Source organism: Trifolium pratense, linkage group LG1 (assembly GCF_020283565.1).
Source record: "Trifolium pratense cultivar HEN17-A07 linkage group LG1, ARS_RC_1.1, whole genome shotgun sequence".
Lineage (NCBI taxonomy): Eukaryota > Viridiplantae > Streptophyta > Magnoliopsida > Fabales > Fabaceae > Trifolium > Trifolium pratense.
Window position 1 is genome coordinate 33,876,582 of NC_060059.1, and position 19,708 is coordinate 33,896,289.

The 19,708-nt window shown below is 33.7% G+C and overlaps 3 protein-coding genes across 3 annotated transcripts; 2 read left to right on the plus strand and 1 right to left on the minus strand.

Annotated features, from left to right (window-relative positions):
- The first annotated feature begins 264 nt into the window (after positions 1-264).
- On the plus strand, positions 265-4,089 carry LOC123902636 (binding partner of ACD11 1-like). The gene is made up of 6 exons (XM_045952406.1): positions 265-379; positions 1,717-1,800; positions 2,183-2,286; positions 2,390-2,465; positions 2,573-2,656; positions 3,325-4,089. The coding sequence occupies exons 1-6, from the start codon at positions 374-376 to the stop codon at positions 3,904-3,906; spliced, it is 936 nt and encodes a 311-aa protein (XP_045808362.1). The 5' UTR covers positions 265-373; the 3' UTR covers positions 3,907-4,089.
- Positions 4,090-5,291: 1,202 nt separating this feature from the next.
- On the minus strand, positions 5,292-9,557 carry LOC123896964 (cyclin-SDS). The gene is made up of 7 exons (XM_045947423.1): positions 8,431-9,557; positions 8,163-8,330; positions 7,131-7,297; positions 6,827-6,955; positions 6,326-6,503; positions 5,795-5,839; positions 5,292-5,585 (listed from the first exon to the last, which is right to left on the minus strand). Exons 1-7 carry the CDS (start codon positions 9,475-9,477, stop codon positions 5,556-5,558), a joined length of 1,764 nt encoding a protein of 587 aa, XP_045803379.1. The 5' UTR covers positions 9,478-9,557; the 3' UTR covers positions 5,292-5,555.
- An 8,706-nt stretch (positions 9,558-18,263) lies between these two features.
- Positions 18,264-18,938, plus strand: LOC123892920 (formin-like protein 3). The gene has a single exon (XM_045942806.1). It carries the CDS (start codon positions 18,264-18,266, stop codon positions 18,936-18,938), a length of 675 nt encoding a protein of 224 aa, XP_045798762.1.
- The last annotated feature ends 770 nt before the right edge of the window (positions 18,939-19,708 follow it).

Sequence of the window (19,708 nt, forward strand, 5' to 3'; positions counted from 1 at the left end):
CTACTTAAGTAGCGACAACTAGAGAGAATGTTTGAAATTTCTTAGGCAAAGACTTCCACGAAGGGGAGAAGAAAATCTCTATAAATAAGTATATGGTTCATTTTTATTTCTATTTTTAAAATTTTGTTTTTTCCTTCTTTGTTAAGTCTTTGTTGGAAAAATTTACCCAACACCAACAAATACTACTCAATCACGTCACACCAAATCACAGCAAATAAAAATTGACAGATATATACAGCACAACTCTGTTCTGTTCCCTTCAAAATTACCAAACCACCCTTTTCTATTCCTATTTCTTCCAAAAACACCTTTGTTGCGAACCAACGTAGTTGTGACAAAAATCATTGTATCATCGAATCGTATCATCAGAAAAATGTCGGTGAGTTTCATTTTCCTCTGACTTTCCCATTTTTTGTTCATTTCGTTCCATCAAAGTTTCATCTTCGTTTCAGATTTTACATCATGGGTTTTTACTCTTCTTTCTTGTTTATGCCGCATTGTGTTCTGGTTCTGCTTTGATGCTCCCAGATTCCACTATAATCAGGGACTTTTTTTTTTTGAGAAATGAAAATCTTTGTGAAAATTTTGTTGATTGGGAAATTGATAACTGTGATTGAACTCTACCTTGATTGATTTTATTCATTATATGATGTAGTTGTAAATATAAATATTCTTCTTTTGAAGCAATTGGTATTATTGCTTTGGAATTTTTTATATACAATGTTTGCTAATGAGCTTTTGAATGTAATTGAAGTTGAAATCTGACTTTTTAGTGTTGTTGGTTCTATATCTCAAGCTATTATGTGATATGATTGATTCATCTATTGACAATACATGATTTGCATTTTTATTTTTAACTAGTTGAATTATTTCCCATTGTTTGGGGATGTGTTGGTATTAAATCATTGTGTTAAGTTACATTCCCTGAAGCACGGACACTCTTCAGGTTAGGCGTGTCCAGTGTCAGACACGGACAGGAAACTGACATTTATAATTACACTGAATTAAGACATTTTCTCGGATTATTATCGGTGTTGATGTGTCAGTGTTGTATCCGGTGTCCGTGTCTGTGCTTCTTAGGTTACATTGGCTCGATAGGAATTAGCTCCTAAAGTGCATTTTTTAGGATAAAGTGTGAATTTTTTAAATTTGATTGGAAAGTTGAGGTTTGAGATTGTTATAAAATACATGTTATATTTACAGTTGTTTTTCAATTTGTTTTGATTTTTTAAGCCAAAAGGCATGAAAAAGCATGACAAAGTAGACTCATCCCAACAATGTTGTTGTCTTCTTAAACTTCAACAATCATCTGCAGTATACTCAAACTACAAAGTTGTTTAAAACATTGATAGATGAGTTTCAATCTGTCTATAATTCCGCATTTTAGCTTAAGTGCATTTTGTACTTCATATAGTATAATCCAGTTGAATTTATGATGAAAATTCTCATGCCTTTTGAATTGGTTCTTTCCAACTGGAATTCTATCACATCAATAGTCTTTGAATCTCTTGGCTTATTGACTCTTGCTTCGTTTGGTTTTTCTTCTGAGCTTTTGATTCTGTGTTATGAGCTATTTTTTATTGGATCTTCATACTATTGCTTTTTCATGAACTCGTTTTACATTTTCTCGTCTTGCACATGTCACTGGCGTTGCTTGTTTCCCTCCTCTACAAAATATCATCCAAGCAATACCTTAATTTAACATTTTGTGTGCAGATATCAGTGGACCATAATGATCAAAGAGCTGAAGCGATTCCCTGCTCCACAGCTACACCAAATTGGACTGTTCATGTTTCAGATGTGAGGGATTTTTCTTTTTCAGATAGTAGAATTGGTTTGAACTGAAATTGTTAAATACATGATCAGGAATTAATGTTATGTTTCAAGGCGGGCAGCCATAAATATTTTCCGTAAACAGTAAAACCTTTACCACTAATAGTAAAAGGCTAACGGAAGCCAAGATGACTGGAAAAGACTATTTCGGATTTGTTATGATTTGGAAAATTAAATTGGCTGATTTTTCAATAATCTTGGTTACTTTAGGTTAATGTTTTTAATCAATTCTTATATGTGCCCTTCTGTTCTGTGCTGGTGTTTTAGTTGTGCAAATTCTTTTTAATAGTTTATCATATTTCAGATATTTTTTATGAATTTAAGTTCATTCCATTTTGTTTTTTTACAGATAAGAACGGTTAAGGTGAGTAACATATCACAGATTACTTCGAAAAAGGATATTGAAGAATTCTTTTCATTCTCAGGCGATATTCAATTTATTGAGATGCAAAGGTCAGAGCACTTCCAGTGTTCTTCTCTTTATTCATCTATTTTGATAATTTTTTTTAACTCCTCTCCTAAATGTCTCCCCTAATCTTTGGTTGTAATTCTGCAGGGAATCTGATCGCACTCAGATTGCTTATGTTACCTTCAAAGATTCACAGGGAGCAGAAATGGCAGTTCTCTTGACGGTATGTACATATGCAAATCATTTGTGCTATAAGATAAACAGAAACATATACTTTTAGTTGATTTTCAATTTTTAAGTAATGTGCTTATTCTTCAATTTTTAATATAGGGTTCTAAGATAGCTGACCTATATGTCACAATCTCACCTGTGGAGAAGTACCAGCTTCCCCCTGATGCGCTTCCCTCGAGTCCAGTAAGTACCAAATTGTTAGTTTATCCTTATATTATTTATTGCATGCAATTGATGTGTTTATATGTAGTTAAGCGAGCTAGAGATGAACTCTTCTGCTGAACATGTTTGCACTATTTTCCCGGAATATCAGTTTTTGAACCATATGGCTTAACTATTGCAGTCAAATGTATTCTGTGGTTTTTTTTTTTTTTTTGAAAAAAAATAAAATAAATGTATTCTGTGGTTAATATCTGTGTCTGTGTATGATAACTAAAACTTTTAAATTCAATTTGTTCGTGTTGATGCTAGGAACTTATATGCAGTACTGCAAACAATTATAGCCTGAATATGGCAGTCACAAAATCTCATATATTATATATACTAACCAAATTACCACTAGTATGCTATGTTAAATATTTTCAGCAAAATTCGATTTTTCACTAGATGGCTACACTGTGGGTGTTGTTTATTGTGCTAAAGTAAAATATATTGTAAACTGTGACCGGATGGATCTGAAGGAGACTTTTAGATTTTCTGTTAGAACCATCCAGTCACAGTTTATATTATGCAAAATGTCTGCATGTTTATATTATACAAAATTTTCCTAGCTTGGATGAAAATAGTAATTTCTTTACTATTAATTTATAATTATATGTAGAGTTTCTAATGTACAATGCTCTTCTCTATAGACAAACAAAAGTGCTGCTGCAGTTAAGAAGGCTGAAGATGTAATTAGTACTATGCTTGCCAAGGGTTTCATTTTAGGAAAGGATGCGATCAACAAGACAAAATCCTTCGATGAACGTCTTCAATTGACTTCAAATGCTTCTTCCGCAGTTGCATCTATTGATAATAAAATAGGTTTAAGTGATAAACTAAGTATTGGAACAACCATTGTCAACGAAAAGGTGAAAGAGATGGATGAAAGGTATCAACTTTCTGGAATGACAAAATCTGCTATTGCTGTTGCCGAGCAAAAAGCAAGTAGTGCTGGATCCATTATCATGAGTAATTCTTACGTCTTAACCGGAGCTTCATGGTTTTCAAGTGCATATAGCGCTATTGCTAAGGCAGCTGAGGATGTCAGCTTGATGACCAAGGAGAAGCTTGAACAAGCTGAGGTGGACAAAAAGGAGATTATTTATAGTGAAAGAATAGGGATGGTCGATGGATATTCTCAGATGCACTTCGAAGACTCTTTAAACGGCGGGCCTGCAGTAGTTCCAGTTAATTCTGACAATGACAGTAAATCTGGTAATTTTTTAACTTGATTCTGACTCACAATTCCTTAACATCCTTAAAAGCACAGCTGGGTTGACCGTGTTGGAATAGTTATTTTCAGTCTTTAGTTGCTGCACATTTGTTGTACAATGAAAAATCTTGTTGATTGTTATACTGATGTAAAGGTTGGTTCTACAGATATGATTCATAAACATGATCATCATTCTTTGTTACTCTATAGTCATATACTTTTTGGGTTTTATCTTTACTTAGTTCTCCCCTTAGGCCTTAGCCCTTATGTCCTTTCATCCAGTCTCATAAGCAAAATTTCACTTTTTAGACCAAATACATTAGTTATTGAATGAACCTAATAAACTTAAAAAATGAACTTTTGCTTATATGAGACCGGAGGGATTACCTTTGAATGGGTTTTAATACAATACCGATAATATTTATCAAATTTACAGGAAGTTGTTTCGTCAAGAGAATAACAAGTGAAATAAGTCTATTCTTTAATTTTCATTTGCGGTGAAAGAAAAATAAGTTACATATAGCTCTGCTCTTGGCAATTTGGCATCTATATTTGTTCTCCATTAATGTTCTGTCTTGTTTCGATTGTGAGTTCTTAGGTTCTCAGCTACCTGCTCACATCTCAGTTGATTGAGTTCCAATCAGTTGAACTACCCACCCCTTAGTAAAATCTTATAGGTGTTCAGGAGAACCCGGGTTCGATCCCTGGGTGGAACAATTTCTTGGTCAGACTTTACTTACCTCGCGGCCGAACCCTAGACTACTAGGGCCCCTTTCCCCTAGAAACCAGAGGGTTATAAACCAAAAAAATAAAAAAAATCTTACAGGTGTTCTAAGGAATTTCACTTAGAATGATCCCATATTGGGCTTGTGAATGTTCTCCAATAACTTTGAGTTATGCTGTATATAGGACATTTCTTAATGATATTTTCTCTCCCGACCCCGCGTTTCTTTTATACCCCCTGAATTTCTAATTTTACCCTTGAAAAAACTTCGGTTTGTAGAAACCGAATTTTTTTTTCCTTGAAAACAAATTTCGGTTTTTAAAAACCGAAATTTACTCTGAATTTGCACTAAAAAAAGTTTGGTTTTTGCGAACCGAATTGAATATTGGGGGTATAAAAGAATCATGGGGGGTCTGGAGAGAAAACATCATTAATTGGAAACAAATATTTAAACTTTTTATCTACTTTCTAAAAAAATTGGGGAACTTCTAAAACTATCTTGAATAAAAATAGAATTATTTTCATCCCTTTTTTTTTTTGTTTTGAAGGAAGAACTATTTTCATCTTATTAATCCATTTCTTAACTTTCGGGCAAATCAAATGCTTCGAAAAGATTGCAATAAGGTGACGAAAGACAATAGGAATTATGTATAAACAATATGCAAGATAAACTTGCGTATAACCCTGTAATATCTTTGTAGGTCATTTACAATTAGCATCTGAGTTTTCGTCCCATTGTTGGGAAATTGTTGGGAATATAGGTATAAATGTGGATATTGTGTTCTATATTAGAACAATTAATATGTAGGGAAGCAAATGAATGAAATTTATTCAGTATTAATAATGCTTGATGAATCAAATTAATAAAACCATTTTCCTTCGGATGGGTAGGAAACTTTCATCACGATTTGATAACTGATGTGCTCTGTCCTGCTAGTTTGTTATCATAGGTAACGTAACAACCATTCCAGACTCTGTTGAAGTAAGTAAAGATAATATTTAAGTTTCATATCAAATACATCAATACTATACTACCAATAGTTAGAGAAATCAAATAATAATATATGATTTATTTTACTCAAATTCCTTTGTGGATCATTTGATAGAATAACTAATGAAATTATATGATTACAAGAAAAGGTGAGCTGAGTTTTCAGTACACTAACAGAGTATATTATCATACCTCCATGCAATCGTGCAGATTCTCATCCTTTGATCTAATGTGGATCTGCAAAATCACACAATTAATTATGTACTTGAAATTCTAAGTACAAACTTGTTCATAATTGAAATTCTCAATGGACAGAAAAATCCAGTTAAAAGGAAAGATGAAACATCTAATAACATTCTAAGAAAGCACACGCAACTGTACAGAATACAGATCATGAAGTGTTTAGCAATTTTTAGTGCAAACCAGGACCACATAAACATGATCCTGTACTCCATATTGATTGACTGAAACTATAATTAGTGAATTAAAATATCTATTTTGATTGACTGAAACTACATAAGTGTTTAGCAAATTTTAGTGCAAATGCATCAGTGAATTCTTTTTGAACCAAAACCACATTAGTGAATTAAAATATCTAGAAAGGACCAAATTAAACTTAAACCCCCCATCTGGCCTTGCCTAAATAATTTATAACCAACATGATTTGCTGGATACATTAATGATTCAAGTAAAGGAATAGTTCTATAAGGCAACAGTAATTACCCCTATGACTTTGTGGGATGCTTTCTGATTGAATTCTAGACAAGCCAGGATTACAACTGCAGCGGCAATAGTTGAGGGCCAGTAACACAGCTGAGCAGGACCTGCCAGAGCCAGCAATGCTAGGCATGTGACCCTTTTCTCCACAACAGCATCAGCATTAGCAGCTTTTAGGTAGAAGCTGTAAAATTTTACAAGGGGTAAATGGGCGAGTAGAACTTTGTTTCCTTCATAAGATCAATTACACTTTTTAAGATAGCGTTATATGTTTTAGAATTACAAAATTGTCTCTTATTTTAAATTTATGTACAGTTTTGAAGGCAAACAAATGCTTTATTAGGTAAATAACATAACACCATAAGGCTTTGCTTAAACAGATTGTTTTGAATTGTTTCTATGAAAGAAACTGAAAACTTGATTGAAGAAATAAATATTTGGTGCCTAACATTTATGCAAAATTTTAGATCATATTTGTGCTATAAGAATGTACACAAAAGATTATACCTCAAGAAATTGTAGATGGTTGGATGAAAACACTCGAACTCGAGCACCTCCTGCACCATCCATTCCATAGCCACCACTTCGCATCTACTGTACGCACTTTTTTCTATGTAGAAATTCTTTTGCCCCACTCTATAGTGCCAACAAAAGACTCAGTTATTCATTTGAAAAAATGGAACGGACTGGAAGTCCTCAATTCTTACACTGAGAAGAGAATTAACCAGTTAACAAACAGGTGAACACAATTTTTTTCCAGCTAAAACTAAGACAACCGGAAGAAATGTTTCAATAAGATTAAGTTAAGAACCTGTTATATTGCTGGTTTTCTTCAATTCTAGTTGCCAATGTAAGACAGGCTATTCCAACAATTTGAAGGTTTCTCTCAGCTTTGAAGTATCCCTTGCTCAGGAAACGGTCAAGTAGGTTGATTCCAAGAAACATTGTCTCTTGTCGAAGATGTTTCCGATAAGATTGCTGCACATTCAAAGCAAAATTTCAAAACTAAGTAATTTTAAACAAGTCAACTAGAAATTGAAACTCCAAAAATTCAGTAGTGTGAGTTTGTGTTAGCAACATTGATAAGCATTATAGATAGCGGAAAATCAAAGCTATTTGCTCATGTTGTATTCTGAAACAAAAAGGAAAAAATGAATTAAGCTGTCAAAAGGAAACAATTATTAATGGTAATGTCATCATTTAATTAAAATGACAATTGCTTGCCTACGGCTACAAGGGTTAAAAAAAAAAAGATAAAATAGTAAGAATTAAAACCTCTCTACATTTACAACTTGCAAATACTGTAAGAATTAAAATTTCTCTTTCAACCCGAACAAACTACATGCACGAATGAAAGAAAAGTGCATTCCATACTTCCATGTAGTCATGTACTATATGATGAGGATTTACCCCACACTTAATTTTATTTCACAATTTATATATATTTTTCATCTGATGACATTTTCACTCTCATTTTCTTTTATTTTCTAACCCTCTAAAATAATGTGGCGTGTCTCACAAGACAACTGGAATCTACTACTAACAATCTCACTATTGTGCAGAACGCGCACTCTCTAACTGATTCTATTGGTTATCACAACACAACTTAATACTGATAACAAACTAGTAACAAATTAATAAAAGTAACAACAAGCTAACATTTCTTTCACAAATATAAAAAAACAAGCTAACATTCAAACGCAAAGCCTGACTCTGTTTCAATTTCAACTCTCCAAGTACAACTAACTCAGTGTTTCAATTTCTTAATTAACAAAATTATATCAAAGCGATTAACAATAATACTAGCTTTAGCTTAATTAAGTTTAGTTATAGAGCAAGCTACCTCAATGATCCAGTGAACCATTTTTGAGCGTTGCTGAAACACAAGGTCGGTGAATTTCGTTGTAGAGAAATATCTTTCAGCATAATTCCACATGAAAACTTGTCTCCGTTCTCTCTTTCTAAGCATCTGGTAACTGTCTTCATCATCCAAGTCTTCAAACTTTGAAAACTAAAATCAAACACACTAAAATAAGAAATCCAGAAAAAGAAATAAAAAATAAAATAGAATATGTAAAATTGAACTATGAAATTGATGAAAGCAAATGTACATTGAGTTGAAGAGAAATATCTTCTTCAACACTTGAAGACTTATTAACCGGAGAACTTAACATCATGAATTCATCGCGGTATTGAAGGAACAATGAATAAGTATGTGAAGGAGTTTCACCAACGGATCCCTGCGAAAACTGGCTACTGGAATCAAGGAACTGAGACGGACTGTAATCGGAACAATCGCCAAAAATCTCGGAGTGAAGATCAGAGAATGTAGTTGCCTGACTTGAATAATACTCTGAATCATCATCTTCGTTGAATTCCTCAGAGCAAGCTAGATCGGAATCGTAACCTGAATTATCCGAACAATTCTTCATAATTGATTGCGCTATCAAATCAGTACAATTCTCATCAGCGTTACGGTTTCTCGAAATTTGCGAGAATTCAGATTCCGATGCTCTGTTTTCCATGATTTTACTCTTCTCCTCCATAGACGAAGTTTCTCGAGCACCAGAACTAACCGAAACGACATCGTTTCGTGTTATCTCCGACGAGATATTCAAATTACCGTTACTCGATTTTGAATTCTCCGCAAAAGTAACTTCCGAAACTTCATCGTTCTCTTTTCCACTCTTAAACTTCAAAATCAAGCTTCTACTCCGATCACGAACTCCAGAATTAGAATCCACACACGAATTCTCCGAAACTTCCATTTCGTTTTCATTCCGCTTCTCAAATCTCCGATTCCTCAACAAACTCACACATTCTCCCTTCCGAACACTTCCAATTCCGCTTGAAATCTCATTTATCGATCTTGTTCTTCCTTTACCGGACAAAGCAGTAGAAATCCTACTCGAATCACACGAAACTGAAACTTCGCCGCCGGCAAAATCGGAACCAGAGCTCGAACTCGAATCAACTGAAATAACAGATAAATTCCGATTCTCTCCATAAACTTTGAATCTCGGTGAAACAACAAGCACCGGTGAGATCTGACGTCTTCTCCGGCGAGGAATTTTTGACCGGAGTTTCTTGCTAACGGTGTGCAATGGTGCTTCCTGTGGAAGCTTCCGTTTCAAATTTCTTGATCTGATTATTATCATTATTAAGTGAAAATTGAATTTCGTTTGTTGAAAAGTTTAGTTAAGATGAGTGAATAGAGAGTTAGGAAAAAGGTGATGAAACGGTTATGGGAGTTATGAAAATGGAGAAAAAACGAGGGAGAGAGTATTTATATGGGTTGGTCCCACGAGTGCATTTTCCGTGCACCACGTCCATACTCCATGGTCCATACCATACATACATCATCACTGTTAAATGTAACAACAAGATGTTTTATTATTTTCACATTTTGACTCACATAATAACTTTTAAATGTAACAAGTGTTTTATACAGTAGTAAATTACATTAATTAATATTTGACATTTAGTCAAAAAAAATTAATTAATATTTTAACATAACTTTTCTTTTATGGTTATTACATCTCTCTTTTTTTTTTTGTGTCAACACATCTATTTATTTTTATTTTTTGGTCAAATAACACACCTAGTGGTTAGAAATTCCACTCATAAGGTGGATAAATGTGATGACTGGAGTTCGAACCTTGACCCCTACATATATAGTGCAATGTCTTGCCAACTGAGCTAAGTTCACGAGACATTTTTTTTAATCATATTATTAATTCTTTTTTATGAGAATCATATTGTTAATTTAATTTATGTTTCATCTCTATTTTTATTTTTATTAATTTTGGTACAATCATCTCTATTTTTATAAGGTTAAATATATTTTTTGTCCCTATAAAATATATTTAGTCACTACTTTCACTTTTATTTTATTTTTATTTTCTATAAAAAATATCTTGCACATAGATTTAGTCGCTACTAAAATTAAATTTGTTTAATTATTAATAAACTCTTAAATTTTTTAAAGAATTTTTATGGGCATGTTTAAAATATCAAATAAAATTTATTTATTAAAATTTAGATTTAAAACATGATAGTAATTAAACATGAATTTTTTAAATGTACAATAGTTCAAGATAAAAATAACGAAAAATCATAATCTAGAAATCAAATTTTGAGCTTGTTTGTTCTGGAGAAATTTTTTATGATGTTCTAAACATAACTGAAAAAAAAACTATTCAAAATATAAGTTGTTTTATTAGTAGGATAAAAAATTTAATAAAAATTAAATAAAGACTAATCACATTTTATAATAACCAAAACTATATTTAACACTTATATTATTACCTCACAGTCATGTATAGAAAAAAGAGAAAGAGAATCCACAAATTTTAACTCAACTGGTAGAAATGTCGAAATTGTCAGTGTCAAATGTCATAACGTTCACTCCACTTTATGTGTGTGAATTTTTAATTGTTTTGGCATTTCTTCTATAAAAAAAAAAAGTTCATGTAATTATAGCTCATATGGAAGGAGCAGAGAAATTTGAGGTGTTGGAACGTAAATTTAGACTTATATTCTATATAATTTAAACTTATATTTTATATTTAATGTGGAACCAAAAGTGAATAGGGACTGTATTAAGTGAAATTTGAGTTTCAAAGGGAGATGCAAAAAAATTTATAGCGTACCATCTTTATTGGTGAATAGGTTTCTCACAACAATAAGGACATCCTATTAATTGTGAGTATTCAACCAAAAGTGAAACCGAAAGAATAACCTTTTGAGGAAACAGATCAATAAATTATCATTGATCAAGCACAAATGCACAATCCAATAGAGGTATTAATTTTGAGCACAAGTTTCTCACATTTTCTCAATTTCATTGATTAAAGATGTACGGAAGAAATAAAGAGAAGTGCCATATATAAGCATACTTTGAATAACAAATCTAACCAATTGAACCCTTCTAGCCATGGTAAGTAATGAAGCTTTCCATGCAGATAGTTTTGAATGAATTTTGTCGGCTATTGGTTATAAGCTTTCAATCTTGTAGGGTGGGAGAAGATCACTTCTCTCCTGGGGTCATATGTTTTGAGGTAGTTAGTTTAGTATTCAAACATTTTCTCTCTTTAAAAGGAAAACTTTTCTCTGAACTCTCACTAAGTTTTGCACCCCCCCCCCCCCCCCCCTACTTCAATTCAAATCTCCAGATTCCGATGTAACTCTAGGGGTGGTGGTGCGACGAGATCCGACTCTGCACCACCTGTCCAACCCGTCACCTTACCTACTCCGGTCGTTTTTTCCTCCTTTTCGGTTTTGCGGGAACGGATCTATCTTCTTCCTGGTGTTTGATGTTTTGAAGGAGGCGAGGGTGATGGCGGTGCTGCCGGTTCTCGGTGTTTTGGTTTGGCCGGATTTGGGTTTTGGTCTTGTAAGGTTGACGAGGTGCTGCTGTGGCGGTGTGATGATGTTGTGGTGGTGTTGGATCTGGCATCGCCGGGGTGTGATTGATGTCGTGTGTGATTGGATTTCTTTGATACTGGATTCTCTAGCCGTTTTCAAATCTGTTGAGATTTGCAGGACTCTTTTTGAGTCGCTGATGGTTTCTAAATCTGTTGAGATTTGCAGGTCTCTATGTATCTGGTTGGCTTCTATCGCGTCAATGTTGATCGTTTGGAAGCGGTCTGCATGATGAGACTCATCTGCCTAGGTTTTCTTTCTACCGGTGTCACATCAATTTTTTACTCAAGAATTGTTTTTTTGGATTCTGATGGACCGATCACTTTTGCTTCGAGATCGGGAGTTAGTTGTCTAGTGGCATCTCTTTGATTCAGGTTGTTGTCTTCTTTGGTGGTCATGAAGCTGAGGAGTGTCTTTCTAAGAATGAGATTAGATTTAGACCTCTATTAGGTGGTGTCTGTTTTAGTATTTTCATTGGTGTTCTGCTTATATACGGCGCCTTTGTTTTGTAGCCCCTCTTATACAGGTCTTTGTTCTTCTTGTGCGAGGACCTGTTTATTATTAATAATATATTTTGCCGTTCAAAAAAAAAAAACTTCTCTCCTGGGCAAGCTGGTCTAGAATATTCACCAGAATACAAATGCTTTATGGGTTCAAATAATAAAACACAAATATGTCAAAGATGACATATTCATCACTATTACCAAGAAATAAAGTTAGGTCACTTGAAATGCTATTATGAAAGTCTTATTGGTCCTTAAAGATGGTTTTCAATTTCGTCTCGGTGATGGAAATACCTCTTTTTGGTATATAAATTGGTCTGGGAGCGGCATGCTAGCTAATCAGGTGTTGTATGTTGATATCCATGATGTCCAGATGAGAGTGAAGGACGTCTACATAGATGGCAAGTGCGACTTTAACTCGCTATATATACACAATCATCCCTTATGAAGTCGAAGACCGTCTGAAATTGCTACTTGTGTGCTTAAATCCCCTCGTAACTAATCGATACACTTGGAAAGGCAACCAAAATGACCATTATACTGATCGGGATGGTTACTACTGGCTTAACCGTATTGAATCTACCAACAGTATCTCAGACAACATCTGTTGGTCTTGGCTATGACACATTGAGGCGCCGGTGAAGATTAAAATCTTCCTATGGACTGCCCTCCACAATGCCCTCCCAACTAGGGCGATGCTCTCACATCATGGGTTGCTTCAAGTTCATGCTTGCCCGAGGTGAAATACAGAGGAATAAATTACATTGCATTGCATAAGGGACTGCGAGTTTGTTAAGCACCTCTGGAAAACCACCGGGTTCACAGAATAAACATTCTTCCATGAAGATAATCTATATGAGTGGTTGTGTAAAGGGAGTTATAGTGCCTCCAATTTTATGCTCCTAGTCACGATATGGTGGATATCGCGCGCTAGAAATCTGATATGCATGACTAATGAAATGGTTTCACGATTCTCTATCAAGAGGTGTGTTGAGGACTCGCCCAAGTGCTAACGAAGTGTTTCTTCAAACAAAATTTGACCTCGTCAAACAAGCTAGTTCGATGGAATGCCCTCAATAGAGCTGGCATGATCTTAAACGTGGATGGTAGAAGCATTGGTACCAGTGCTCTATAAACAATTTATTTAATCATAAAGTTTTGATGTGAACTGGTGCTCTACAAACAATATTTTAAAGGACAAAACTTAGCAAGAGTATCTATGTACTATTCCTACCGTTCTCCACTAATAATAGGATAAGTGGATTATAAAACATGTGTCAAACCTAGAAATTAGCAAAATGTTAGCTTAATCGTTTGTTCAGGTTTGGTTTTTTTTTCCGAATTTGGTTTGAGAACTCTGTTTTATGAAAGCTTCTTTGACCTAAGCGCCGCTCACTAAATTTGTCAATGCACCACCACCTCCTTCATACCAACTCATCGCCGCACCACCACACCCACTCTCAACCCATCACGCTCTCCACCCTCATCTCATCGAAAGTCAATTTCGCCGTCTTTCTCCTCCCTCTCTTCCAAATCAGCAAGATGTAGCACCAAGGGTTAGTGGTGCGATCGACCGCCGGTGGTCGCGACATCACATCCCCCAAATCCTTCTGGGTAGTCTACGAGGTGGTTGTGCATCTCCTCTCCGTCAGTTTTGGTGGTGAAAGCTCCATCGCCGCCTTGTTCGCGTTTAGGGCTTTCGTTTCCAGAAACGGATAAACAGAGCATCGTTGTTGTTAAGAATCGCCACCAGTTTTGCAGTGGTGAATGGTTTACAATTGAGTGGTTCTCTGCTTCGTTCGTTTGTTCAGATTTGGTTTTTTCGAATTTGGTTTTGTTGTGGTGTATCTCTCTGTTGCGGTTCATTTTGGTATGGTACCGCCTGAGAAGAAAAGACACTGGTAAGCCTTCAGTGTTAACACTATTCTTCGAACAGTGGTGTTTGCAATGACCAAGCGGCGAGAACGACGATTTCAATATTTCTGGTCTTTGCATTCATTGCACTGAGGGAAATATGTGCCTTTAAATCCCATCTTTAATTTGTGCATTGATTTGTTCTTTTCATTGCTCCCCACGATCCAAATCCACCAAGACATGCTTTGGCGACTGATAATGTATGAAAGAACTAGGTGCGTAGATACTCTGTGTTGGCGGTAGTAGTTGTTCGTCGTGCTAATGGACTCATCAGTTGCTTTTTGTGATTTTGTGCTCGTGGTGCTCAGCTCGTTGATTGACCATCCCGAGATCTGGCTTTAAATTGGTTCTGAGTTTCTTTGGATTTACCGGATTCGTTAGCGGTTGATAGAGGGGTCTCATATTGTCTCTACTATATCCATGTCACACTCTTGGGTTGACGCAGGACTGTTTGACCCGAAAGAGTCTGGAATGCTTGTTGGGATTTATCGCAAAGGGCTGTTAGGACGTGATTCGGTCCGTGTTGGCGGTCGGATCATTCACCAATTTTCATACCTTTGTCGGTGCTTGCAGACTTCCATTATGCTCGATTAGGTTGATTCCATTTGTGCTGACCTATATATTTGCATCAACTGTTTAGGTTGACCTACACTTTACTGGGTCAGGTTTTATGTCCCCACAGTATTATTTCTCTGTACTTTTTTCATTTCTTTTTATTATATATTATTATGAGACTATGGTAGATGATGATGATCATTGAGTTTGCCTGATTTGGTATTCCTAACGTTCCTTTGATACCCGGTATTCTCTTAACTTATAAAATAAATAACTATAATTAAAATAAAAAATAATAGTCAAAAAATAAAAATAAAAAACTCCGTTAACTTCCACCTATATCAAAACTGATAGCAACAACCGCCAACAGGACCCCCGATATCAGATTTTTTAAATTTTTTCCAAGTTTTTAGATTGATACTTGAAATTTAAACCTTGTTTATCCCTATTAATCCGTCCCTACAACACATGCCAGCCACCATGTCTTATTCCTATTTGAAACCATATTTAAGGCACTGTTTTTCCTATCTCTTGGAATTTCGTTCTACAAAATATATGTTGGATATGGATGTGATGAATTATTGTGCATTAATGTAGCGTTAATTTAAATTGATTTCCTTCAAAAATGAATTGATTTGTTGTTCTTGGAATTTAGTTGATTGAGTTGGATAATAAGAGGAGTGGTTAGGGAGAAGAACTCCGTTAATGCTTTCTTTAGTTCATTTTCCTCTGTTAATTGTCGTTTGACTCAACATGCACCTAGTTATCAGTCTAACGGCAATTAACAGAAGAAATGAGGTGAGCTTCATCTGACGTGGATTAAAATTTTAGTTGTCATGTTATTAGAGGATAACAACATGCAAAGATCGAGCATTGTTTCGAAGTTTTGTCCTATATAGAAACAAGATACAAAAAAGGAGGGGGACAATGGCAACATCTCCCTACTAATTAACAAATATAGTTAGGCTTACCAATCTAGACCAGATACGTTTAATATAGAATTAACTTAACAAATATAATTTTTTTAATAAAATATTACGGAGAGAGTGTGTTTTCATAAAGTTACAAAACCAATTTGAAAAAAACAGCTATTAATATTTTTGAGTTAGCGGAAATTCTTTTTTTATTTTTTAAAAAAGTTGAAATGAGATATATTAACAAAAAAACAGCAGCATAAGATGTATTAAGATAGATTACCAAAATTTACAAATAATCACAGAAAGAAATGCCAAGAAATTCTCATATTTTACTATAACAATGTTAAAGAAATACGTAATATCGAAGAAAACAAATCAATTAGTTATTAATTATTGACTTTTAAACCAATTATAAAGTAAATAGTTCTATTATGACATTAATATATAATTAAATATCTAATTAAAATTAAATTCAAATCTTTGACAAAAAAAATTGAATTCAAATCATATATTTTTTTTTATAAAGAATTCAAATCATATATGGTATTAGTATTACGGTATATTTTTTGAATTCAAATATTAATTTTGATATCTATATAATACAATATATAACATAATTATTTTTTTATTGATTAAGGTTTAAGTTTTTTTTGTCAAGTAGTTTAGTGACTTGAAATTCCACCTTAAAAATAAATAAATGGAGTGTCCGTCTCTACCAATTGACCATTCGCTTTAGAAAGAATTTGAACTAATTGTACCACAGTTGAGCGTTTATGTCCAATTGCTACATAGACAAAACACAATGTCTCACTCTAAGAGATGACCTTTGAGTTCATTTACTTTTTGTTTAATATGGTATCGATAGCGATAGATGTTTTTCTAATTTGTTAGTCCCCGATTATAAGTTCTCGTTGACCACGACCTATAAGAACATTAAAACTTAGGAGTATTATCAAACTAACCAAGTCAATTGTAACGGTCTGAACCCCTATCTTAGGTGATCCTGGCACTGCCACCTTACGATCTTCTCTACTCCCTTCACTATTAGAGTTTTTGCTAGTGGAAATGATTGAACACGTACTTGAACACCAGAGTATGTGGTTCGATTTTCACGAAAGACAAAAACTCTACTAGTGAGAGGAATAGAGAAGATCGTGAGGTGGCAGTGTCATAATCGTCTAAGATAGGGGCCGAGTTGTTACATCAATTGTTATAATACTCCCTCCGTCCCAAAATATAAGCAAAAGTTGGTAAACAAAAGTGAATGTATTTGGTCCAAATCTTTAACCAAATACATCAAGTTTCTTTAACTCACTTTTGCTTATATTTTGGGACGGAGGGAGTCAGGGGCGGAGCCCTTCATGGGCTGGACAAGGCCATGGCCCGCCCCAGAATTTTAATTTTTTTTTCATAGGTATACTATTTAGCGGCGGTTATAAACCCCCGCTAAATAGTCTGTGTAGTTTGTTATATTTTGTTTTGCGGGGGTTTTCTAACCATAAAATCCAATATTCTTTAACAGGTTTGCATTTTGCGGGGTTTCAAACCCCCGCTATTTTTACGTCCCAGAATTCAAATGATTCAAATATACTTTTTAATTTATTTTTTAAGCATTCCTTCTAATGTTTTATTGTTTAATAATTTATAGATGTCTTAAAATGTGTAATTTATTTTGTCGAAATATTCAAGTATATGTTTTTGGAGAAAAAAGTACTCAAATTTTTATTTAAAATAGAGTTTGTGCATAAAAATTCATGTTTGATCAATCTTTTGTTAAAAAAATTTAAATTTTTATTAGAGAGATGCATATAATATTATAAACATAAATACAAAAACTAATTAAAAAGTATGAAGTTTACACATTTGACGTAAAATATATTTCATAATATATTTTTAAAATTTATTTAATAAACATATTAATGGTCCACCTTTTGACTATTTTTGAGATATCCATACTAGACGACTCTCAATATGATATGTCTTTTTTTTAGTAATTTCTTTTATATATTTGATTTATATTTGTAGCGGCCCGCCCCAATTTTTCGGGCTAGCTCCGCCACTGGAGGGAGTATAATTTATAATCATTAATTACAAAATAATTGTTATGTTTTTTACTAAAAATATTCATTCATTCATTCATTCAAATTGCAAATATAATTGTTATTATTTGCAATTACTTAATCCCTCCAGTCACTATTATAAGAGAGAAAAAAATCACTTTTTAGGTTCATTGAAAAAAATAACGTATTTGGTCAATAATATAGGTTAGATACATTACTTTTTCAATAAACCTAAAAAATGATTTTTTTTTTTTTACTTATAATAGTGACCGGAAGGAGTAGTTGCTAAACCAAACATATATAGGTTGGCACATCTTGTATATTAATACCCCTTGTAATAATTAATACAACAATACCGTATCCAGTATTTAATACTCTCCATGTTAATTATAAGCAAAATTTCACTTTTCAGATTCATTGAATAATTGTTGTATTTTGTTTATAATATAGTCTAAATACATTAATTATTTAATGAATCTAAATAATTGAGTTTGTTTATAATTAAGAATGCAGGGTACTTTAAAAACCCTATTTATACGTTGTATTATCACACCTAAATCAACTTGGAGGGATGGAAAATTTAAAAGTTCATTTGTTTGTTAGTATCTCTTTCTCGGTTTTGTCTCTTGTTGTGGCGGCAATTCTTTCTCCACCATTTCACAAAAATTTATATTTTGGTATATTACCAAATGTGCGTGTTCCACCATCAGAACCGAGTATAGGACATAATATTTATCCTTCACCAAACTTTCCTCCCCATAATTTATATTTTGGTATATTACCAAAAGGACCTGTTCCACCATCCGAACCGAGTAAGGGACATGATATTCATCCTCCACCAAACATTCCTCCCCATAATTTAAATTTTGGTATATTACCAAAAGGACCTGTTCCACCATCCGAACCGAGTAAGGGACATGATATTCATCCTCCGCCAAACATTCCTCCCCATAATTTAAATTTTGGTATATTACCAAAAGGACCTGTTCCACCATCCGAACCGAGTAAGGGACATGATATTCATCCTCCGCCAAACTCTCCTCCCCATAATTTATATCTTGGTATATTACCAAAAGGACCTGTTCCACCATCCGAACCGAGTAAGGGACATGACATTCATCCTCCACCAAAATCTCCTCCCCAAAATTTAAATTTTGATATATTACCAAATGTACCTGTTCCACCATCCGAACCGGGTAAGGGACATAATATTCATCCTCTGCCAAATTCTCCTCCCCAAAATTAAAGTTTTGGTACATTACCAAAACATATGGTTGTTCCACCATATGAATCGACTAAAGGCCAATTAGATTCTCAACCTTACCAAAATCTCAACACACAAATTTTAATTTTGAAATGTTTTCAAAAGATATGTTTATTCCAACTGAAATTTAGGGTTACAATTTTGTGTGATGGTTGGATCAGATTTATGTTCTCTCACTATTTGTACTTTCTTTATATTTAATAAGACAAATATTGGACGATAAAAATCCAAACTATTGACTAAAGTAAAAACTCTGATGCTAAACACTAGTGTTCTTGTTGATGCTAATTAGCATTAGAATAAACATATGTTAAAGCTTATGCTAAATTTGAAATCAAAATCGACACTAATTAGCGTTAATTTGTTAAGGACGTTAAAAACATTGTTTTGAAATATGTTAAAATTCTAACAGACTTAAAAAGGTTACTTTTATAAAAATTTAAAAAAAAAAAAAAGTTTTTCCTCCTTGTTACATATATGCACCACCAAAATTTTGGCAATCACCATAATTATTATATAAACTAGCGTGTCGACGGACACTCTCCTGCCACTCTATCCACTTTATCCTATTCTACTAAAGTATATAAATTGTAAACAATAATTTCGAATAAATTTAGTTTTTATTTAAATTATTTTTTTTATAAGTAATATTAGTTGTTAATATTATAATGTTATGTTAGTTTTTTTCTCCTTTGCCAAGACTTGAACTCTGAAAATCTTGCTCCTTAACCCTTAGCTCAACTAGCTTAATT

What these genes read in the sequence shown, in the direction of transcription:
- LOC123902636 (XM_045952406.1), top strand. An exon ending in CAATTTATTGAGATGCAAAG is followed by an intron (nt 2,287 to 2,389) that starts GTCAGAGCACTT and finishes GTAATTCTGCAG; the next exon opens with GGAATCTGATCGCACTCAGA. An exon ending in AAATGGCAGTTCTCTTGACG is followed by an intron (nt 2,466 to 2,572) that starts GTATGTACATAT and finishes TTTTTAATATAG; the next exon opens with GGTTCTAAGATAGCTGACCT.
- LOC123896964 (XM_045947423.1), bottom strand. Translation starts at nt 9,477, where the DNA reads ATGATAATAATCAGATCAAGAAATTTGAAACGGAAGCTTCCACAGGAA. An exon ending in ACCATCTACAATTTCTTGAG is followed by an intron (nt 6,504 to 6,826) that starts GTATAATCTTTT and finishes AAAATTTTACAG; the next exon opens with CTTCTACCTAAAAGCTGCTA. An exon ending in CATCCCACAAAGTCATAGGG is followed by an intron (nt 5,840 to 6,325) that starts GTAATTACTGTT and finishes GTGATTTTGCAG; the next exon opens with ATCCACATTAGATCAAAGGA.
- LOC123892920 (XM_045942806.1), top strand. Translation starts at nt 18,264, where the DNA reads ATGGAAAATTTAAAAGTTCATTTGTTTGTTAGTATCTCTTTCTCGGTT.